The sequence below is a fragment of the Elephas maximus genome, chromosome 13, assembly GCF_024166365.1.
Source record: "Elephas maximus indicus isolate mEleMax1 chromosome 13, mEleMax1 primary haplotype, whole genome shotgun sequence".
Lineage (NCBI taxonomy): Eukaryota > Metazoa > Chordata > Mammalia > Proboscidea > Elephantidae > Elephas > Elephas maximus.
Genome location: NC_064831.1, coordinates 95,166,495 through 95,184,902, shown reverse-complemented (window position 1 = coordinate 95,184,902; position 18,408 = coordinate 95,166,495). Strand labels below are relative to the sequence as shown.

The following is an 18,408-nucleotide window of genomic DNA, read 5'->3' as shown; positions in this document are numbered from 1 at the left end:
AAACCCAGAACTAGCACCTTCGTTAACAGCTCGTTCTAACCCCCTACCCCCTTCCAGGAAACCATGATGGACCACGCCTTGCGCACCATCTCTTACATTGCCGACATCGGGAACATTGTGGTACTGATGGCCAGGCGCCGCATGCCACGGTCGGCGTCGCAGGATTGCATCGAGACCACACCCGGGGCCCAGGAGGGGAAGAAGCAGTACAAGATGATCTGCCACGTGTTCGAGTCAGAGGACGTAAGTACACACCCAGGCACCCCGCAGCTCCCACCAAGCGCTGGTGGAAACCTGGGTGTCATTACTGATGTTTCCAGTGGAGTTGGTGACATCTTCTGACCCCCCGAGTTTACAAAGACAGCAATGCAGTTTTAATTCACTTCGTGAAATAGCTTCTTCGAGAGGTTTTAATAAACTGAACCGTAGTTACATATACTGGGGGATCCTTTACATATTTGAAGGACTCCTTTTACACAGCTTTTTTTCCCCCTAAGATAAAATAATCCTAACCTAACTTTTCTGTTAAGATGCACATTTTCATATGACAAGTTTGCACCAAGGGAGGCACCCCTGTACCTGAGGCCAGGGTTCAGCTGTTTTCATATGGGGCATTTCACTTGATAATGATTCTGAAGTTTAAAACACTTGCTGAAAGACCATAACCCTCAACTCGTTCCTCACATGGGGTGAGAGACTCCTTTCAGGCCTGGAGCAAGAGGAAGGGGCCAAGGAAGGAAGATGTAGGGCCAAGGAAGGAAGATGTAGGGCCAGGAGGTGAGCTCCAGAGGGTGGGTTGGGCCCTGGTTGCTCAGCAGTGCCACCTGCAGGCTGTTCTTCCTTGGGGGGGGGGGGAGGTCACAGAGAGGCTGTTATTGAGCTTTCTTGCTGCTGTTGCCAGAGTAGAATTTTTTTAATTTTCTGTCTTTTCTATAGATACTCAGCAAGGACATTCTCGCTCACATAAGGATTTGAAGGTGTCCCAGGGATTTGAAACAGTGGAGAAGGGTCTCAATTTTTCCATGACCAAGAAATAAGGCTTAGAAACATATTATCTAATCCTATGTTTGAAGACAGGGGTGTAGCAGGTGGGGACAGTAACCTTTTTTCCTAACAAGTTGAACTCAACTTGAAGTGCTTTGGAGCAGTGGCATTATAAGGGAGGAAATTTAAATATAGACCCAGGAATGCACACATATTCTTTCCACCATGACACAGATAGCCATGGAGACCTGGGAAGGCCTTTTGGGTGAGGATGTCTTAGAGACCCACCGTGGTGGGGGGGCCCTTCAGAAGGGCTGTGAGTGGTGGGTGGCATAAGGCAAGAAGCAGGGAGCAGAAGAGCCTTCGAGGTGCCAGCCAAGATGTGGGCCTTTGTGTAAAGATGGTACCAGCAGCAGACAGAAGTTGGGGGAAGCTGCTGCAGCCTCAGTTTTCTCAGCTTAGTAGGAGACAAGGCTGAGAGTGAAATGGTGGGGAGTGAGAGGCAGTTCAATCTGAAATCGGCACCTGTGGAGGAAGGCTCCTGTAGTCTGTGCTGGTCATTCGGCTCAGCCCCCTTTCACACACATACACTTGTTTGCAGCACTTAAGTCATGGAATGTGTAGAGTGAGGAGGAATGAGGGCATTTCGGTCATATCCTTGTTCTCATGCTCTGGTCCTGTTTGCCCAGAGGCCCTTGGTGCGAGGGGAGGGAGCTGAGGGGGATAGTAGACGACCCTGGAGGAGTAGACAGGGGTTGGTACCCTGGGGGAGTAGACAGGGCTGGGGTGCTCTGGGGAGTAGACAGAGCTGGGGTACCCTGGGGAGTAGACAGGGCTGGAGTGCCCTGGGGAGTAGACAGGGCTGGAGTGCCCTGGGGAATAGGCAGGACTGGGGTGCCCTGGGGAGTAGACAGGGCAAGGGTTCTCTGGGGAATAGGCAGGGCTGAGGTGCCCTGGGGATAGGAGGGCCGGGGTGCCCTGGGGAGTAGGCAGGGCTGGGGTGCCCTGGGGAGTAGACAGGGCTGGAGTGCCCTGGGGAGTAGACAGGGCTGGAGTGCCCTGGGGAGTAGACAGGGCTGGAGTGCCCTGGGGAGTAGGCAGGACTGGGGTGCCCTGGGGAGTAGACAGGGCAAGGGTTCTCTGGGGAATAGGCAGGGCTGAGGTGCCCTGGGGATAGGAGGGCCGGGGTGCCCTGGGGAGTAGGCAGGGCTGGGGTGCCCTGGGGAGTAGACAGGGCTGGAGTACCCTGGGGAGTAGACAGGGCTGGAGTACCCTGGGGAGTAGACAGGGCTGGAGTGCCCTGGGGAATAGGCAGGACTGGGGTGCCCTGGGGAGTAGACAGGGCTGGGGTACCCTGGGGAGTAGGCAGGGCTGGAGTGCCCTGGGGAATAGGCAGGACTGGGGTGTCCTGGGGAGTAGACAGGACTGGGGTGCCCTGGGGAGTAGACAGGGCAAGGGTTCTCTGGGGAATAGGCAGGGCTGGGGTGCCCTGGGGATAGGAGGGCTGGGGTGCCCTGGGGAGTAGGCAGGGCTGGGGTGCTCTGGGGAGTAGGCAACACTCACCTTCTTGTTGTTTGCCATTGAGTCAATTCCAACTCATACCTTAATTCTCCGTGGCAGTTTGTATAGTTTCTTTTGAAATAAGAAAAGGGAGAGAGATAGGGAGGAAAGAAGGGAAGAATGGAAGAAAGGAAAGAGGAAGGCAGGAGGGAGGTGGGGAAGGAAGGAAGGGAACCCTCCTGCTTCTGCCTGCAGCCTTCATGTGTAGGAGGAAAGGCGTCTGTGGCATCCGCTGGCCCAGTGGTTCTGAGGTCCGACTCTAAGGTCAGCCCTGCAGCCCATCCCACTTGTGGGACTGGGTGGCTTATAAGAACAGAGGTTTATTCTCTTACAGTTTTGGGGGCTAGAAACCCAAATCAGTGTGTTGGCAGTGCCGTGCTCCCTCTGAAGGCTCTGGGGGAAGACCCTTTCTTGTCCGGTGGCTGCAGGTGTTCCTTGGCTTATAGGTGCAAGGCCACATGGTGTCCTTCCTCATCCCCCTGTCTCCCTGTGTCTCTTTTCCTCTTTTGTAAGGACGCCACTGAGGTTGGATTAGGACCCACCCGACTCCAGTGTAACTTTATGTTAACTGATAACATCTTCAAAGACCCTATTACCAAACAAAGTCATACTCATAGGTGCTAGAGGTTAGGACTTCAACATATCTTTTGGGAGGACATGATGGCACAGTGGTTAAGCACTCGACTGCTAACCAAAGGGTCAGTGATTCGAACCTACCAGCTGCTCCATGGGAGAAAGCTGTGGCAGCCTGCTCCCGTGAAGGTTTACAGCCTTGGAAACCCTATGGGGAAGTTCTACACTGTCATATAGGGCTGCTATGAGTCAGGATTGACTCACAACAGTGGGTTTGGTTTTTTGTTTGGTTGATTCAGTCTGTAACACACAGGGTACGTGATGTTTTGGCGGCAGCATCAACTGCACCCTAAACTGTCCCTCGGTGCTCCCTCAGAGAAGGACAGCCGTGTCTCTCTTTGGCCCCCAGCCACTTATCCAGGGTGGGAGGGGAGTGCTTCCCCTGCTTGTCCTGGCAGCCTCTTGGGCCTGTGTTCCCGACCCCTGTCCATGCCAGGAACCCTGCAGGCAGTGGGGAAGTGGGATGGCTCCCATTGCCCGCCCAGGTACATGAACCTGAGGTATGGTTCCCCTGCAGTCACCAGCTCCACCTTTGCCTGAGCCATGGGGGATGTATCTGGCCCAGGGCTGGTGACTTTCTCTAGAGCGTGGCATGCCCCAAGCATCTGGGCCCTGGTGTTGGAATCCAGGGTCGCAGGGGCAGTCCTCTTCAAAGTCCTCCCCCGAGGTTTGCATTCCTGGCTGCAGGGTTCTCAGTGGCATCTCTAGGCAGAGGCCCTCCAGCCTCTGAGTTGGTCATTCACCAGGATTGGGTGCACAGAGCTGGTTACAAGTGATCTTTGTGGAGCAACAGGGAACTTCCAGAGCAGCTGCTGGCCGTGCCTACGAGAAGCAGAAGAGAGCTGCCAAGTTGACCAGAGCCACTTAGGTTCTTCCATGTGACCTCTGACTGGGCAGTGGACATGTTGTGACCCTGTCTCCAGGTGCCACCCTTTGTTTTTCTGTGACCCGTATTATACATGGTCACCCAAACCATTGCACATGTGGGAGACAGTTCAGGCCCTTAAACAAACAAACCAGCAACAAACCAGTACAGCCCCCACCCCATGCCCCCTTCCATGCTCCATGGGGCTGGCCCACCCAGGGACTGGTCGCTTTCTATGGACCCTGCCTGTGGACAGAAGACTGGGCCCAGGAAAATGTGGCCCAAAAGCCACCGTAATCTGACAAACGGCAGTGCTGCTGCAGAAACGTTTTCCATCCTTCGCGGAAGAATCTGCCTCATTGGCTCCCCGGGGCACAGGATGACCTCCCCAAGGGAAGGAGGGGGAGGATGGGAGAGGGTCTTCCAGCTGTGCAGAGCGCTCGTAGCGCCGGAACTGGGATTCTGTTTGTCTAGAGAAAAATTCAGATTGCTGACAGTCACTGAGTGCGTCCTACCTGCTGCAAGGCTCTAAGTGTTATCATTTCAAATGAGATTAGATTCATCCCAGCATCATTATAGATGAAGAAACAGGCCCCACGAGGCTGAGTCACTGCCCAGGAGCACGCAGTGAGGCCACAGCAGGGGTTTAACAAGGCAGCAGACCAAGGACCAGGTGAAGACCACTGTGCCGTCTGTAGGGTTAGCTGGGGCTGCACATTGGAGACCCAAAATAAATAAAAGCGGCAGAAATGAGACAGCAGTTCTAGACTTCCACAGAAGCAGTGTGGAGCCAGGGGTTGTTTACGGGGGACCCAGGCTCCCCTCTTACTACTTTGTACCCGGAGCATGTGGTTTCATCCTCAAAGCCCCCCTGGACTGGAAATGGCTCCTGGAACTCCCACACTGAGGGAAGCAGGGGGGAGGAGGGCGAAGGGCAAAGGGCTTCACCCCCGTAAGGAGATGTCCCTGGACGGCCACATGCCCTGCAGGCGGCTAGGCGCACATGTTGCCTTCCCAGTGACGTTGGGTTTTGTCTCTCCAGAGAGCTGAATATTGGGTAGACAACTGGCAGTGTCCAAGAAACTGGCAAGAGAACACTCCTCAAGTCCTGTTTCTGGATTAAGACAGGTGGCAGGAAAATACAGTTACCAACTGCAGTTACAAGACTAGGATATTTAGCCAATAATTTTGCCCAACTTAATTTGAAAGTGTGCTTTGTCCTGGGATGTCGGGACGTAAAGCAGCTGGGTAGGGGCAGTTAGAACCAGGCCTGGCTGGTACAGGCAGCAGAAAGGCTTGCCCTACAGTGCCCCATGGGCGGTGATATGGGAGACAGCTCTCCTGGGACCAGGGCCTGCAGGTTCCTTCCTGGGCCCCCTCGGATGCTGTGGTCCTCCTTCTCTGGGTTGTGTGGGGCCTGTGTGTCCATGCTTGCTTCCAGCAGGTCTGCTCCCTCTCCGCAGGCCCAGCTCATCGCCCAGTCCATTGGCCAGGCCTTCAGCGTGGCCTACCAGGAGTTCCTGCGGGCCAATGGCATCAACCCCGAAGACCTGAGCCAGAAGGAATACAGCGACATCATCAACACCCAGGAGATGTACAATGACGACCTCATCCACTTCTCAAACTCGGAGAACTGCAAGGAGGTGAGCACGCTCTGCTTGCCCCGCTCTCCCAGCTGGGCCTTCCAGAGTTTCACCAGGTCGCCTCAGGCCACCAGGACGACAGAGAGGAGGCTTGTGGCCTCCCAGGTCACTGCTGTCACAGCCGAGCTCTGGGCGTAATGAGGCGCTGGTGTAACAAAGGAGCTGATGACAACACGTTTAAGGACTTTAGAAAAGGTGCCTTTTAATGTTGCCTTTGTCATCTACTAGCACTCAGACCCAGGAGAGAGCTCTGAAACGGGGGAGGCACCTTCAAAACAGGGAATGTGGGTGCTCTGTTTCGAAGCTGCCAGCAGAGGGCGCCTGAGCAGGCTCCAGAGGCTCTGCTCTTGGGTCGTTGGAAAGTTCTGTTTTCCGAAGCTGAAACCCAGGGGGACGACCTATAACCTGACTGCTTGTTGAACGAGTAGATAAATGAATGGCCCAGACTGCTTGTTGAATGAAGAACACATGAGCGAATGATTCTGACTCCCTGTTGAATGAACTAACGAATGAATGATTGTGACTGCTTGTATAATGAATGAATGAATGACCCTGACTGCTTATGAAATGAGTGAATGACCTTGACTGCTTGTCAAATGAACAAATGATGCTGACTGCTTATTGAGCAAACCAGCGAATGAATACCCTGCTTGTGGAATGAATGAATGAATAAAAGAATGAATGAATGGCCCTGGCTGTTGCTGAATGAGTTATAGACAGCCTTCTGAGGGAGTGACCCTTGAGGCAGAGAGAAAACAGAGGGCTTTTCTAGGCAAGTGTAAAAGCCAGGGGCTAGGGTGCTGGTAAGGGATGGAGTGGAGGTGGGCATTGGGGTCGAGAGCCCCCCTCTGGGCTCCGTGCTGTGTGGTCAGGGACACAGTAGGGTGGAGGGGTCAAGGCTGGGGAGTCAACACTGGGCAGGGAGCAGAGAGCTTGAGAGCCAGGGCAGGGTGAGGCTGGAGGTGGGCGGGTGGCTCTGAGAGCGCAGGCTTGGGCACGTAGTCCTGGGGGTGCTGGCAGAGGCTCCTGCCCCTCGGGGTGCCCTCACATGTTGACCCCTTTGCAGCTGCAGCTGGAGAAGCACAAAGGAGAGATCCTGGGTGTGGTGGTCGTGGAGTCGGGCTGGGGCTCCATCCTGCCCACGGTGATCCTGGCGAACATGATGAATGGTGGCCCGGCGGCCCGCTCGGGGAAGCTGAGCATTGGGGACCAGATCATGTCCATCAATGGCACCAGCCTGGTGGGGCTGCCTCTTGCCACCTGCCAGGGCATCATCAAGGTGGGTGCTGGGGACCTGCCCTTTCCTCATCACTTCATTGTCATCCCCTTAGAGACCCAGGGGCTTAGCTGGTGGCCGTACACACAGCTACCATGGGAGGGAGCCAGCCGGCTGGGGCTGGGGAGGGGAGGCCTGGTTTCACCCAGCTCAGTGCTGAGTCACGTGACCCAGGGAAGGGCTAGTTCCCATGGGTGTGGGATGACTGGCTGTCCGGTTGGCTGGGATGTTTCCATTTTGGCACTGGAAGTCCCACTCCTATCCCCTACCCCCTGTACCCCCTACCCCGGTGCAGGCCCTCAGTCCTGGGCAAACTGGGTGGGTACGCGTTGCTGCAAGGCAGGCTTCTTCCTAAGTAAGAGAGGCCGCTCTGACTTTCTGACCCATGAGCCTGCAGCCTTGGGAGGAGCTGAGCAGCCTATCCCTGGAGGGTCAGCAGAGGGGACAGAGCAGGCTGGGGTCAGGGTGTCCATACTGGCCTCTCCCAATTCTGTGAGAGCCCTGGGCCCAGAGGACAAGCAGGTGGCCTTGGGCTGGCCCAGCTTTGGCCCTGAGAGCAGCACCTTTGCTCTCTTTCAGGGACCTCAGAGAGACAGCGGGCTCTGCCTGTCAGTGGGCCCCTCTGTCTGTAGTCTCACCCCAGCCCTTGAGGGCTCCTTCCTGCCCTCCCCCCGCCCCATGAACTTACTGCTGGAGGAAGCACCTCCCTCCTCCCTGGTCCAGCCTGAGAAATGAAGGCCACGGCTGAGGCTGTCTCTTGGAGCTGGCCTGCAGGGTCCACCTGATGGACACACAGGGAGAGGCTTCCACCCAGCAGGGTCTGCACCTGCGACCCTCCTTCCTGCAGCAATGGGCCACACCCACTCTCCCTGTGCCTGTGTGGTCACCGCCATCTTCAGGCAGCCCCAAGCAGCATCCGGGCATCTGCCTGGCTAGAAGGGTACAGCTGGAACTGCAGATGTGTAAGGCCTGGGCTCCACCACCCAACTCCCCACTCGGCCCCCAGAACTGCAGCCCAGGGTACCCGCTGACAGTCACAGCCTCTCTGCAGCCCTTGGCTCCAGGCTGAATCTGTCTGGGCACGGCCACCAGAGCCCCCACCTCCTGCTCACGGTTTTTACTGACCACATCTTCCTGTGCCATAACCCTCTCTCCCCCATCAGCACAGCAGCTCTGTCTGCTTTGAGAAAGGCGGCCCGGAGTTCTTCCAAACAGGAAGTTCTCCTACATTTGAGTGTGATGAGGCCCCTCCCATGGACACCTGTGGGTGACCTTGGTGCCTGGGCCTAGTACTGTGAGGCGGCACTCAGCCCAACTCCTGGCAGAGGGCGGCTTGTGTCTGTCCAGGTCAGAGGGCACCAAGTCACGTGCCTACTACCTCCTTGTTACGTTACAGCCCGGGGTGAGGGGCAGGCTGGCACTTTCGCCCCTGGTGCAGAGGGGATGCTAAACCTCTGAGTGGTGACTGCCTCACCCATCTTCTCACAGCCCAGGGTGGCAGGGCAGGTCCAGGCTAGCCCAGTGGCCCCAGGTCTAGTCTCGGCCTCTGTCAGTCAGAGCTCGTAGGCACGTAAGGCTGCCGTGTGACACTGACCCAAGTTCCCACACTCTGCAGGGCCTGAAGAACCAGACGCAGGTGAAGCTCAATATTGTCAGCTGCCCTCCAGTCACCACAGTCCTCATCAAGCGGCCAGACCTCAAGTACCAGCTGGGCTTCAGTGTGCAGAACGGAATTGTAAGTCTTCCTCTCCTTGGCTGCCTCCGCTGCATGAGGCCTGGGTACACACAGTTGTTGTGGCAGCTTGCTGCTGCCCCTGCCCCAGAGCTGCCGCTGCCTGACAGGCAGGCCTGGTGCCCAGTGCCCTGGCAGTCTCTGGCCAGTGGGCAGCCCTGCCAGCAGCCAGGCCTCACAGGACATGGGTTTCCAGTGGCTCCGGGGCAGGCCTGGCTCTGGCCCAGGCAGGCAGGGAGGACAAGGGTGTGGCCTTCATGCCCTGCCCAAGGCACTCTTGCCCCTGTGGTGGCTGATCTTAGCAAGCACCTGCCTTGATGGAGAAGGAATGGCAGGAGGCTCCTCACCATTGTAGCTGGGACACATGCAGCCAGTAGCAGCCCTAGCCTCACTGTGTGCAAGAAGCAAATACCCAGGCATTTGTTCTTTCATTTATTCAGTCATTCACATAAACTCCTCATTCAGTAGACAGCCATGAAGTACCTGCCCTGTGCCAGGCACTGGACCAGGCATTGAGGAAGTGGGAGGGCTTCAAGGAGGTGCCCGTGCTGGGCTTGAGTGAGCCTGGCCAAACTTCTGTGACTGGTCACCTGGCCAGACTTCAGCTCATAGTTCTCACCTTTGCTTTGACTGTGTTTGGCTGGTGTGCGTTCCGTTTCCTTGGCCTCTCCTCCTGCAGAGGCCACAGGAATGGAGGGCAGGACGGGGGAGCCGGGAATTCCCCAATTGACCAAGCCGGCCTGTAATGTTAAAAAGCAGAGGAAGAGAGTGATTTTGGCGGGGTGGGGGGAATATAGGCTCCCAGTGGCTGGGTCAGGGGTGAGTGGCCAGGAGGCTGAGGACAGTGAGGGCCACGGGCTTTCTCAGAAGGTTTGGCGAGTGCTGGGCTCAGGGAAGCAGAAATCAGATCCCATGGGGCCTCAAGTTGGGGAAATAATATACAATTCTGAAGACCAAATTGCCAGGGCCCCTTAGCAGTTTCTCAGTACATCCACCCCTGCTGCAGGCTCTAAATCCTGGGTGATGGGAGGACCCAGCAGGGGGTGTCTGTGAAGTCTGGGGGCCTGGGTCACTACTATGGACAAGGAGCAGCTCGGCCAGAGAGAGGCCAGAAACTTAGGCCCTGCCTGCCCACAGGCTGTTGTTCATCATGTGACCTCAGCTTCCCCATTTGTGAAATGGGCTCCCACTTGCCTGTGGGTCCAGAGCTCTTGTGCAGGGCTTCGTGGGGGAGGCCAGCAGGTGTGAGGTGGGTGTGTGGTGGCTCCAAGGGGCTTTTTTCGGGGTTCACACAGCTACCTGAGGGTGCCAGGGAGGATTTGCAGGTGAAGTGACTGAGTCTGCAGGGCAAATCCTTGTCATGTTGCCTCCTTGTGACACTGAAAATGGGGTACAGCGGCTGTACACATCAGTCACACATCTCTGCCTGGCCCTGAGGCCGAGGCCTGGGGTGACCAACACAGGCTGCCATTTCTTCCTGTCCCTGTCCCAGGAGTGTACCCTTGCAGTGTCTGGATGTGGAGGACAGTTGTCTGTGGGCAGGGTCTACCTGTCCAGGTCAGGCCTCTGGGCTCTCAGACACAGGCTACCATGCAACTGCTACCCACACCTGGCAGTGCCACCAGCTGCATGCCAGGGTGCCCACCACTCAGCCTGCCCAGCCATCTGCCTCGGCCTCAGAGGCACCTTCGGCTTCACCCCTCAGCGATACCTCAGGGGGGAGTGAGTTTGGAGAACACTCAGGAGGCTGAGGGTGCTGGGTACTCCTGTCCAAGGGTTTGCACTGGGGACAAGAGAGCTGTTCCTTGCTGCCCACGATGTGGTCAGGATGCAACTAGTGGCCTCAGCCTCTGCCCACCTGCCTCCCAGAGGGGTGTGGCTTGGTCACCACCTGCAGTCCCTACAAATCTGGCTGGCCAGCAGTGGCGGGCTTTCCTGGGGCTCACTTCCTCCAGGCCTCTGTGTCCCCAGTGCCAGTGAAGCTGTCTTGAGTCCCTTCCCAGCCTCGCCAGGCCCCCGGCCTAAAGTCCTGGCCCCAGCCAGCCAGGGATGGCCACAAGATGACTGTGCCCTTAGAGCTTGTTGGACGGTGGCTCCTGGCTCCAGCCTGGGGTGCACCCCTGCACACAACTGACCATGCCAGGAACATGGGTGGGGTGGGGCAGGATGCTGTCTAGGCGATGGCATTTATGAGCACCCCACAGACCCACCATGCTTTCTGCTTGATTAATGCATAAATATTTCATGCAACGGGGGTGGGCTTTAATTTCAGAGCGAGCAGTGAGATGAAATATGTTCCAGTACTTGGGTGGTCTAAATAAATCTGGGCACTGTCAGGGGCGAGGTGAGAAGGAGGAGCTCCCTGCACAGCTGTGGGCCTGTGTGTGTGTGTGTGTGTGTGTGTGTGTGTGCGTGTACATGAGGGTGTGTGGGGTTTGTGCACATGGGAGTGTGTGTGTGTGCATGAGGGTGTGGGGCTTGTGCACGTGGGAGCGTGTGTGTGCATGAGGGTGTGTGGGGTTTGTTCACATGGGAGCGTGTGTGGGTATGAGGGTGTGGAGTTTGTTCACATGGGAGCGTGTGTGTGTGCATGAGGGTGTGTGGTTTGTTCACATGGGAGTGTGTGTGCATGAGGGTGTGTGGGGTTTGTGCACATGGGAGTGTGTGTGTATGAGGGTGTGTGGGGTTTGTGCACATAGGAGTGTGTGTGTGTATGTGCACCTGTGTACGGGTGCATGTGTGTGATATGCATGTGTGTGCGTGCTTGGACATGTGCATGTGAGGATGTGTGTGTGTGGGTGTGCGTGTGTGTTTGGGGCAGGTGTGCCCTGTGCGTCCTTGATCCTACCTGGGAACTAGCCTCGTTGCAGGCCTCCGAACAGCCTATGTTTTCTCCAAAACAAGAAGTTCCAATTTGGCTGAGATGCTGGATCCCATTGTAGAGTCTGTTTTTCCTCACCCCCTTACTGTTTAGCCCAGACCCTCTCCTCGGGCGACTGATTCCCCACTCTGTCCAGTTTTATCTTCCCAAGTGCTCAAGCCCAGGCCCATTGGTCCGTCTGTCTGCAGGTCAGTTTCAGGAACTAGGTAACGAAAGCTGTTCTGTGAACAAACTTCCCATACGCCCAGGGCATTCCTGTGGCAGTCCCCCCCCACCTGCCCCCGGCTCCAGGCCAGTGTCACCAGTTTATAGGTGAGGGGCTGAGGAACAGAGAGGTTAAGTGACTTGTCCGAAGTGTCACAGGTGGCGAGAGGCAGAGTTGGGTTTGGTGAGGCACACTAACTCAGAGACCACGTGCACTGCCCACCATCGCAGGCTCTTTCGTAGTGTGAGTGGGAGAGTGAGCGGGTGAACTTGGCAGCACATGACCAATACAGAGGCTGATATATTTGTACCAGGACCCAGGACATCAGTAACCAAGTGACCCTCTCAATCTCCCAGTGTTTAGCCCCCTGGCTGGCCAGCCAGTCTCCTTTGGCTGAGACCGCAGGAGCATTGTGCTGCTGACCACAGGTGCCACGCAGCTATGGTTCCCCAAGGCCCCTGGAGAAGTTGGTCGACATCCACATTAGTTTTGCACAAATGCGTCCCCCCTTCAGCTCCATTATACCCAGAGCACATGCATTAGTTTGCGGAAAGGCCCTGGAGAACCCACTTAAGGCTCTTTGTTAAGCAGATCCTCCCTTCTGTACCCCTGATACCTGGCAAGAAGTCATCAGGTCTCCAGCTTGGAGGCCTGAACTTCCTCCTGGGAAACATGCTCTTGAAGTCTGCCCAGGCCACACCCCCGACTCCTGTGGGCAGTGCTTCGTTTTCCTCCTCTCTGCCAGCCTGGCCCAGATTCCAGTCAGGGTCCTGATTCCACTCTCCCAGCAGCACCTCTTACACTGTGAAGCCTTTTCTCCTGCTCCCTCCTTCTCCTCCTTTGTCCTCTCTCCACAAAGACTGTGAAGAAAGCTGCCACCAGGGATTAATCAAGGTGTGTCATAGCTTCCTTTGGGAACAAGCCAACCTCCTCCTAATGCCTGGCCAGGCAGCGAAGTGAGCCAGGCCACCCCAAAGCACCTTCTTCAGGGTCTTCAAAGAGCCAATTATGTTTGAAACAAAATACCTTTAAATTCTCTGGAGAAGTTAATCCTCAGTGCTTGTGTGATATTTGGGCATCAGGTCACTGGAGTGTTCTTTGACAGACAGGTGTGCCCCCTTTCTGGCTAAAGGTGGCCATAGGGCCTGGCTGTCTCCCTCTGTCTGTCCACCCCAGCTGAGCCTGCACTCCTGGCACAGGCCCCAGAGCCCCTGACAGAGCAGCAAGAGAGGCGCCCTAGGTATGGGGAGGGGTGGCCATGGGCCTCATGCTGCATCCACAAACATACCAGCATTTGGGAAAGGCCTGTGTACCAGTGACAGACAGGACTCAGAGGACAAAGGGCAGGCAGGATCTTGTAATGGGTGCCAGGGCCGGCCTTCAGTCAGTGGCCTGTCAGCCTTGCTCAGGCCCTGAGAAGGAGAACATGGATGGATGGGGAGGAGCGTTCCTGTCTCTCCAGCCAGCTGGCCCCAGGAGGCAGAGTCCTCTGGCTGCATCTGCAGACCAGGCCGTGGCAGGGCACCTGGCTGGGGGAGGCCATTGAGCAGCATGGCTTCTGACGGCGGCCTGCATGGTGACACAGGCAGGCAACCCTTTGAGGCGTCTGGACTGAGGGTGGGGACATTGTCCCAGAACCTCCAAAAAGAAAGCCTCAGTCTCTAAGGTGCCTTTCTGCCTTGTCTTCTACAGGTGGGTTGACCCTTGACCTCAGGGTGCTGACCGCATCTCCTCTCATTGGCTTGACACCCCCTCCCCACCCTCCAGCTCCCCTGACAGACTGGAATTTGCTTGGGTAGCTCTGAGCTGTGAGTCCCATTTGGGGGTAATTAGCTCTAAGCTCTCCCTCTAATAACAGTAGCAAAAACCTGGAGGCGAGTGGATGGAAGCACAGCAGGTGCTACCTGTCCACTTCTGAGTGGCCCCCTTACACACATAGGGGTGCAGGGAGGCCTGAAGTGTGGAGGGTGCTGACTGGCCCTGTTGTAGGGCATTCTAAGTTGGTCAAACTAGCTTGGTCTCTGTCAGCTTTTCCCCTTCCTCCAACCCTCTGGGTGAGTTCAGGTGACTGAGGCCTTGTTGGACAGAGGAGGGAGCAGGTCCCAGAGAGTGGAAGGGTCAGCCTACCCTGAGGGGCAGAGACAGGGCTGGGACCCAGAGGCCTGGTCCCTCCCGTTGGCTGCCTGCGCCCAGCTCCCACATTGCCTCCAGGCCACTGGTCTGCTCTGCCTGGGCACAGATCAGGGGCACGGTGACCCGTAAACACGTCAGGGCCACAGAACCCCTGAAGAATGTAGCCACTTCGCTGCAGGAAGGTGAGCAGGTGGGGACAAGGGACTCTGTCTACTCCTTGTAACAATCGCTGCTGCGACTTACTGCTTATCATGGACCAAGAACTGAGTTAAATTCTTTTTATTGTTATTTTTAACAAAGCAATTCTTATAAATGGTTTTTAAAAGCTCCAGTATTCTTCAGTGCTTACAGTGAAATCCAACAATGCCTGCTCTTGCCCCCTTCTTGTTCCTCTCCCCGGAGGCCACACCTCCAACCCGTAACAGAACCTTCTAGTTCTTCCACTTTCTAAATCATCCCTTTTGCTGCCACCTCTTTGTTATTCAACTGCAGACACCACGCTTTCCTGCTATGGGAGACGCAGGTTAGCTGACACCTCTCATGCACACGTTATTTCTACTCCCCACCGGTCTCCCCCAGACCATTTTCTTACAAGTTAGCATTGAATCGGTGTTCAGTGTTTGTGTTTTGGTGTCTCCGTAAGGGTCTGTTCATAGGTGGCTCACATCATGTGTTAGTTAGGGTAATGGTAGCCGCTATAATGTGGAGACTCCAACATGGAACAGTTCAAAGGAGATAGACACGTAGTCCTCACTCCTGGAGCAGTCCAAGGGCGGAGGGCTAGACTGTTGGCAGTTCTCTCTACCACGGATGCATCTGGGCCGTCCTCAGCACGTAGCATCCAAGGGATAAAAGCAGGGCCCATGGCCAGAGCTTCCTTCTCAAGTAAGGGAACATGAGGTATCATACGTCAGTTGGGCTCACAGCCCATTGCTGAGACTTGGTCACATGGCCACATGCAGCTACAGGGGGGCTGGGAAAACAAGGCTGAGCTGGCAGCCATATCTCAGATACAACTCTGTTACCAGGAAAGAAAGGGAGACAAACTTGTGGACAGCTGTTTTTCCATTTTGTCTCATTTTTTCATTGCTTAGTTTTCTGTGCTGCTGTTGCTGTTGTTAGGGCTCTCGAGTTAGTTCCGACACATAGCGACCCCATGTACAGCAGAATGAAACACTACCCAGTCCTGTGCCATCCTCACAATTGTTAACCTTGAGCCCATTTTGCAGCCACTATGTCAGTCCATCTCGTTGAGGGCCTTCTTCTTTTTTGCTGACCCTCTACTTTACCAAGTGTCTTAGTTATCTAGTACTGCCATAACAGAAATACCACAAGTCTATGGCTTTAAAAAGAGAAATTTATTTTCTCACAGTCTCGTAGGTTACAAGTCCAAATTCAGGGCTTCAGCTCCAGGGGAAGGCTTTCTCTCTCTGTCTGCTCTGGAGTAAGGTCCTTGTCTCTTCAATCTTCCCCTGGTTGAGGAGCTTCTCAGGTGCAGGGACCCTGTGTCCAAAGGACGCATTCTGCTCCTGGTGCTGCTTTCTTGGTGGTATGAGGTCCCCAACTCTCTGCTTGCTTCCTTTTCCTTTTATCTCTTAAGAGATAAAAGGTGGTATGGGCCACACCCCAGGGAAACCCCATTTACCTTGGATCAGGGAGGTGACCTGAATAAGGGTGGTGTTACAGTCCCACGCTCATCCTCTCAACATAAAGTTACAATCACAAAATGGAGGACAAGCACGCATGGCCTAACCCAGTTGATACTTTTTTGGGGGACGTAATTCAATCCATGACACCAAGCATGATGTCCTTCTCCAGGGACTGGTTCCTCTTGATAACATGTCCAAAGTACCTGAGATATAGCCTTGCCATTCTTGCTTCTAAGGAGCATTTTGGCTGTACTTCTTTCAATACAGGTTTCTTTGTTTTTCTGGCAGTCCGTGGTATATTCAGGATTCTTTGCCAATACCATAATTCAAATGCATCAATTCTTCTGTTTCCCTATCAATAATTTATCTTTAAACTCACTAGTGTAACTTTAAAATCTCTCATTGAATAACTGTTGCTTGTATTTTCTCCCTGGAGATTTACCTACTGAAATCCTCCCATTTTCCTGCTGCATTCTGGACTGGGTCCTCCCTAATAAGGTCTGCCATACAGCTCCTCACTAGATTTCTCTTTAAGGTTGCTTGGAAATTCCCTTCACCAATTTTCTGTATCAGATGCCCTGTGTCTGGGATCCCCAAATCTTCTTTCAGGATTTACACCTTCATTTTGGTGGAGCAGTTCCTTCAGTACTTCCTGAGACGGCATATAAAGGAAGTATATTTTTTGAGCCTTTGCATGTTTGAAAATCTCTTTATTTTACCCTCACAGAATTAATTGATAGTTTGGCTGGGGATAGAATTCTGGGATGGAAATGTTATGGGTTGAATTGCGTCCCCCCAAAATATGTGTTGTGAATCCTGACCTCTATGCCTGTGGCTATAATCCTACTTGTTATGTTAATAAGACAGGATTAGTATAGGGTGTGTCTTGAGTCAGTCTCTTTTAAAGAGATTAAAAAAGCAAGCTAGGAAGCAGAGATGGATGAAGACAGATACAAAGCCAAATGAAGAGCTCCAAGGAACCAGGAAGCAGAAGCTCAAAAAATGCAAGGATCTTCCTCCAGAGCCAACAGTCAGCACCCTGAATTCGAACTTGTAGCCTACTAGACTGTGGGAGAATAAATTTGTCTTTGTTGAAGTCGTCCATTTGTGGTATTTCTGTTACATCAGTACTAGATCACTAAGACAACCCTCTTAACAGTAGAACTAGAAATCAGAAGACAATGAATACAACCTTAAAAGTCCTAATTGAAAGTTACTTCCTGTCATAGTTATCTAGCGCTGCTATAAAAGAAATACCACAAGGGGATGGCTTTAACAAAGAGAAATTTATTCTCTCACAATCTGGGAGGCTACAAGTCCAAATTCAGGGTGTCAGCTCCAGGAGGAGGCTTTCTCTCTCTGTCAGCTTTGGAGGAAGGTCTGTGTCCTCAGTCTTCCTCTGGCCTAGGAGTTTCTCAGTGCAGGGGCCCTGGGCCCAAAGGACAAGCTCTGCTCCTGATGTTGCTTTCTTGGTGGTATGAGGTCCCCTTGTCTCTCTGCTTGCTTCACTCTTCTGTATCTCAGAAGAGATTGGCTTAAGATACAATCTGATCTTGTAGATTGAGCCCTGCCTCATTAGTATAACTGCCACTAGTCTTATCTCATTAACATCATAGAGATAGGATTTATAATACACAGGAAAATCACCTCAGATGACAAAATGGTGGACAGTCACACAATACTGGGAGTCATAGCCTAGCCAAATTCATACATATATTTTTAGGGGATAAAATTCAATCCATGGCAAGGGTGATGCCCTTTGGTTCTCCCTCAATTGTATACAGTTCATTTGTGCTGACTGGATGCTTTTAGGATCTTCCCTCTGTCCCCAGGGCCTTGGAATTTCATGGAGATGGGTCTCGATGTAAGTTTTTAGTCATTCATTGAATTGGGTCCTTTCAATCTGGAAATTTATGACCTTTAAACCAGAGTGGTTTTCTTTTATTCTTTCTTTGAGAATTTCCTATCCTCTGTTGAATTTTTAACTGCTGTCATATTTGAATGCCCAGAAACTTTCTTATTCTTGGAAAATTATGTTCTGGTTTTACAAATACATTACCTTTGCTTTTCTTTCTTAGGCTGTTGATTGTAGTTTCTGAGGGTTGCTTCTGCTGCCCATTTCTGTTTCTTCTGTGATCTTGTTTCTGTCTGCTCTGTCATTTGTTTTGGTCTCTATCTTTTTTGCTAGACGTTTTGCTCAGAATGGTTAGTGATCCTTGATTGTTCTTTTTTTTTGTTGTTGTTGTGTTGAAAATACACACTACAAAAAATAAGCCCATTCAACAATTTCTACATATATACTTCAGTGACACTGATTACATTTTTCGTGTTGTTCAACCACTCTTGCTATCCTTTTCTGAATTATTCTGCCACCGTTAACGTATACCCAATGCCACCTAAGCAAAAAAAAATTCCCGTTTTCCCCTCTATTCCTCCCCTGGTAACCACTAATAATCTCTGATTTCTGTATATTTGCTTATTTCATATAAGTGAGAGCATATATAGTATTTGTCCTTTTGCAACAGACTTACTCCACTCAGCATGATGTTTCCAAGGGTCATCCATGTTGTGGCATGCCTCAGGACTTTGTTTCTCTTTATGGCTGAGTAGTATTCCATTGTATGCATTTACCACATTTCGTTTATCTGTTCATCTGTTGATTGACATTTCAGATGTTTCCACCTTTTGACTATTGTTAAAAATGCTGCAGTGACTGCAAATTCTTGTAAAAAAGACCAGACTTAATGGTCTGACTGAGACTGGAAGGACCCCAGAGGTTATGGTCCCCAGACCGTCTGTTAGCCCAAGACAGAAACCATTCCCAAAGCCAACTCTTCAGATAGGGAT

General features: G+C 53.2%; 1 protein-coding gene across 10 annotated transcripts in view; it reads left to right on the top strand.

The window, feature by feature from the left end:
- APBA2 (amyloid beta precursor protein binding family A member 2) overlaps nt 1–18,408 on the top strand; it is a 336,162-nt gene that overhangs the window by 310,383 nt on the left and 7,371 nt on the right. For all 10 annotated transcript variants that reach the window (XR_007519919.1, XM_049906021.1, XM_049906020.1 and 7 more), the window contains 4 exons: nt 58–243; nt 5,506–5,685; nt 6,752–6,964; nt 8,577–8,696. Coding sequence is in view for 9 of the 10 variants with exons in the window: in XM_049906021.1 (XP_049761978.1) it covers nt 58–243; nt 5,506–5,685; nt 6,752–6,964; nt 8,577–8,696 (699 nt within the window). In the remaining variant the exon portion in view is untranslated. The remainder of the gene's footprint in view (nt 1–57; nt 244–5,505; nt 5,686–6,751; nt 6,965–8,576; nt 8,697–18,408) is intronic.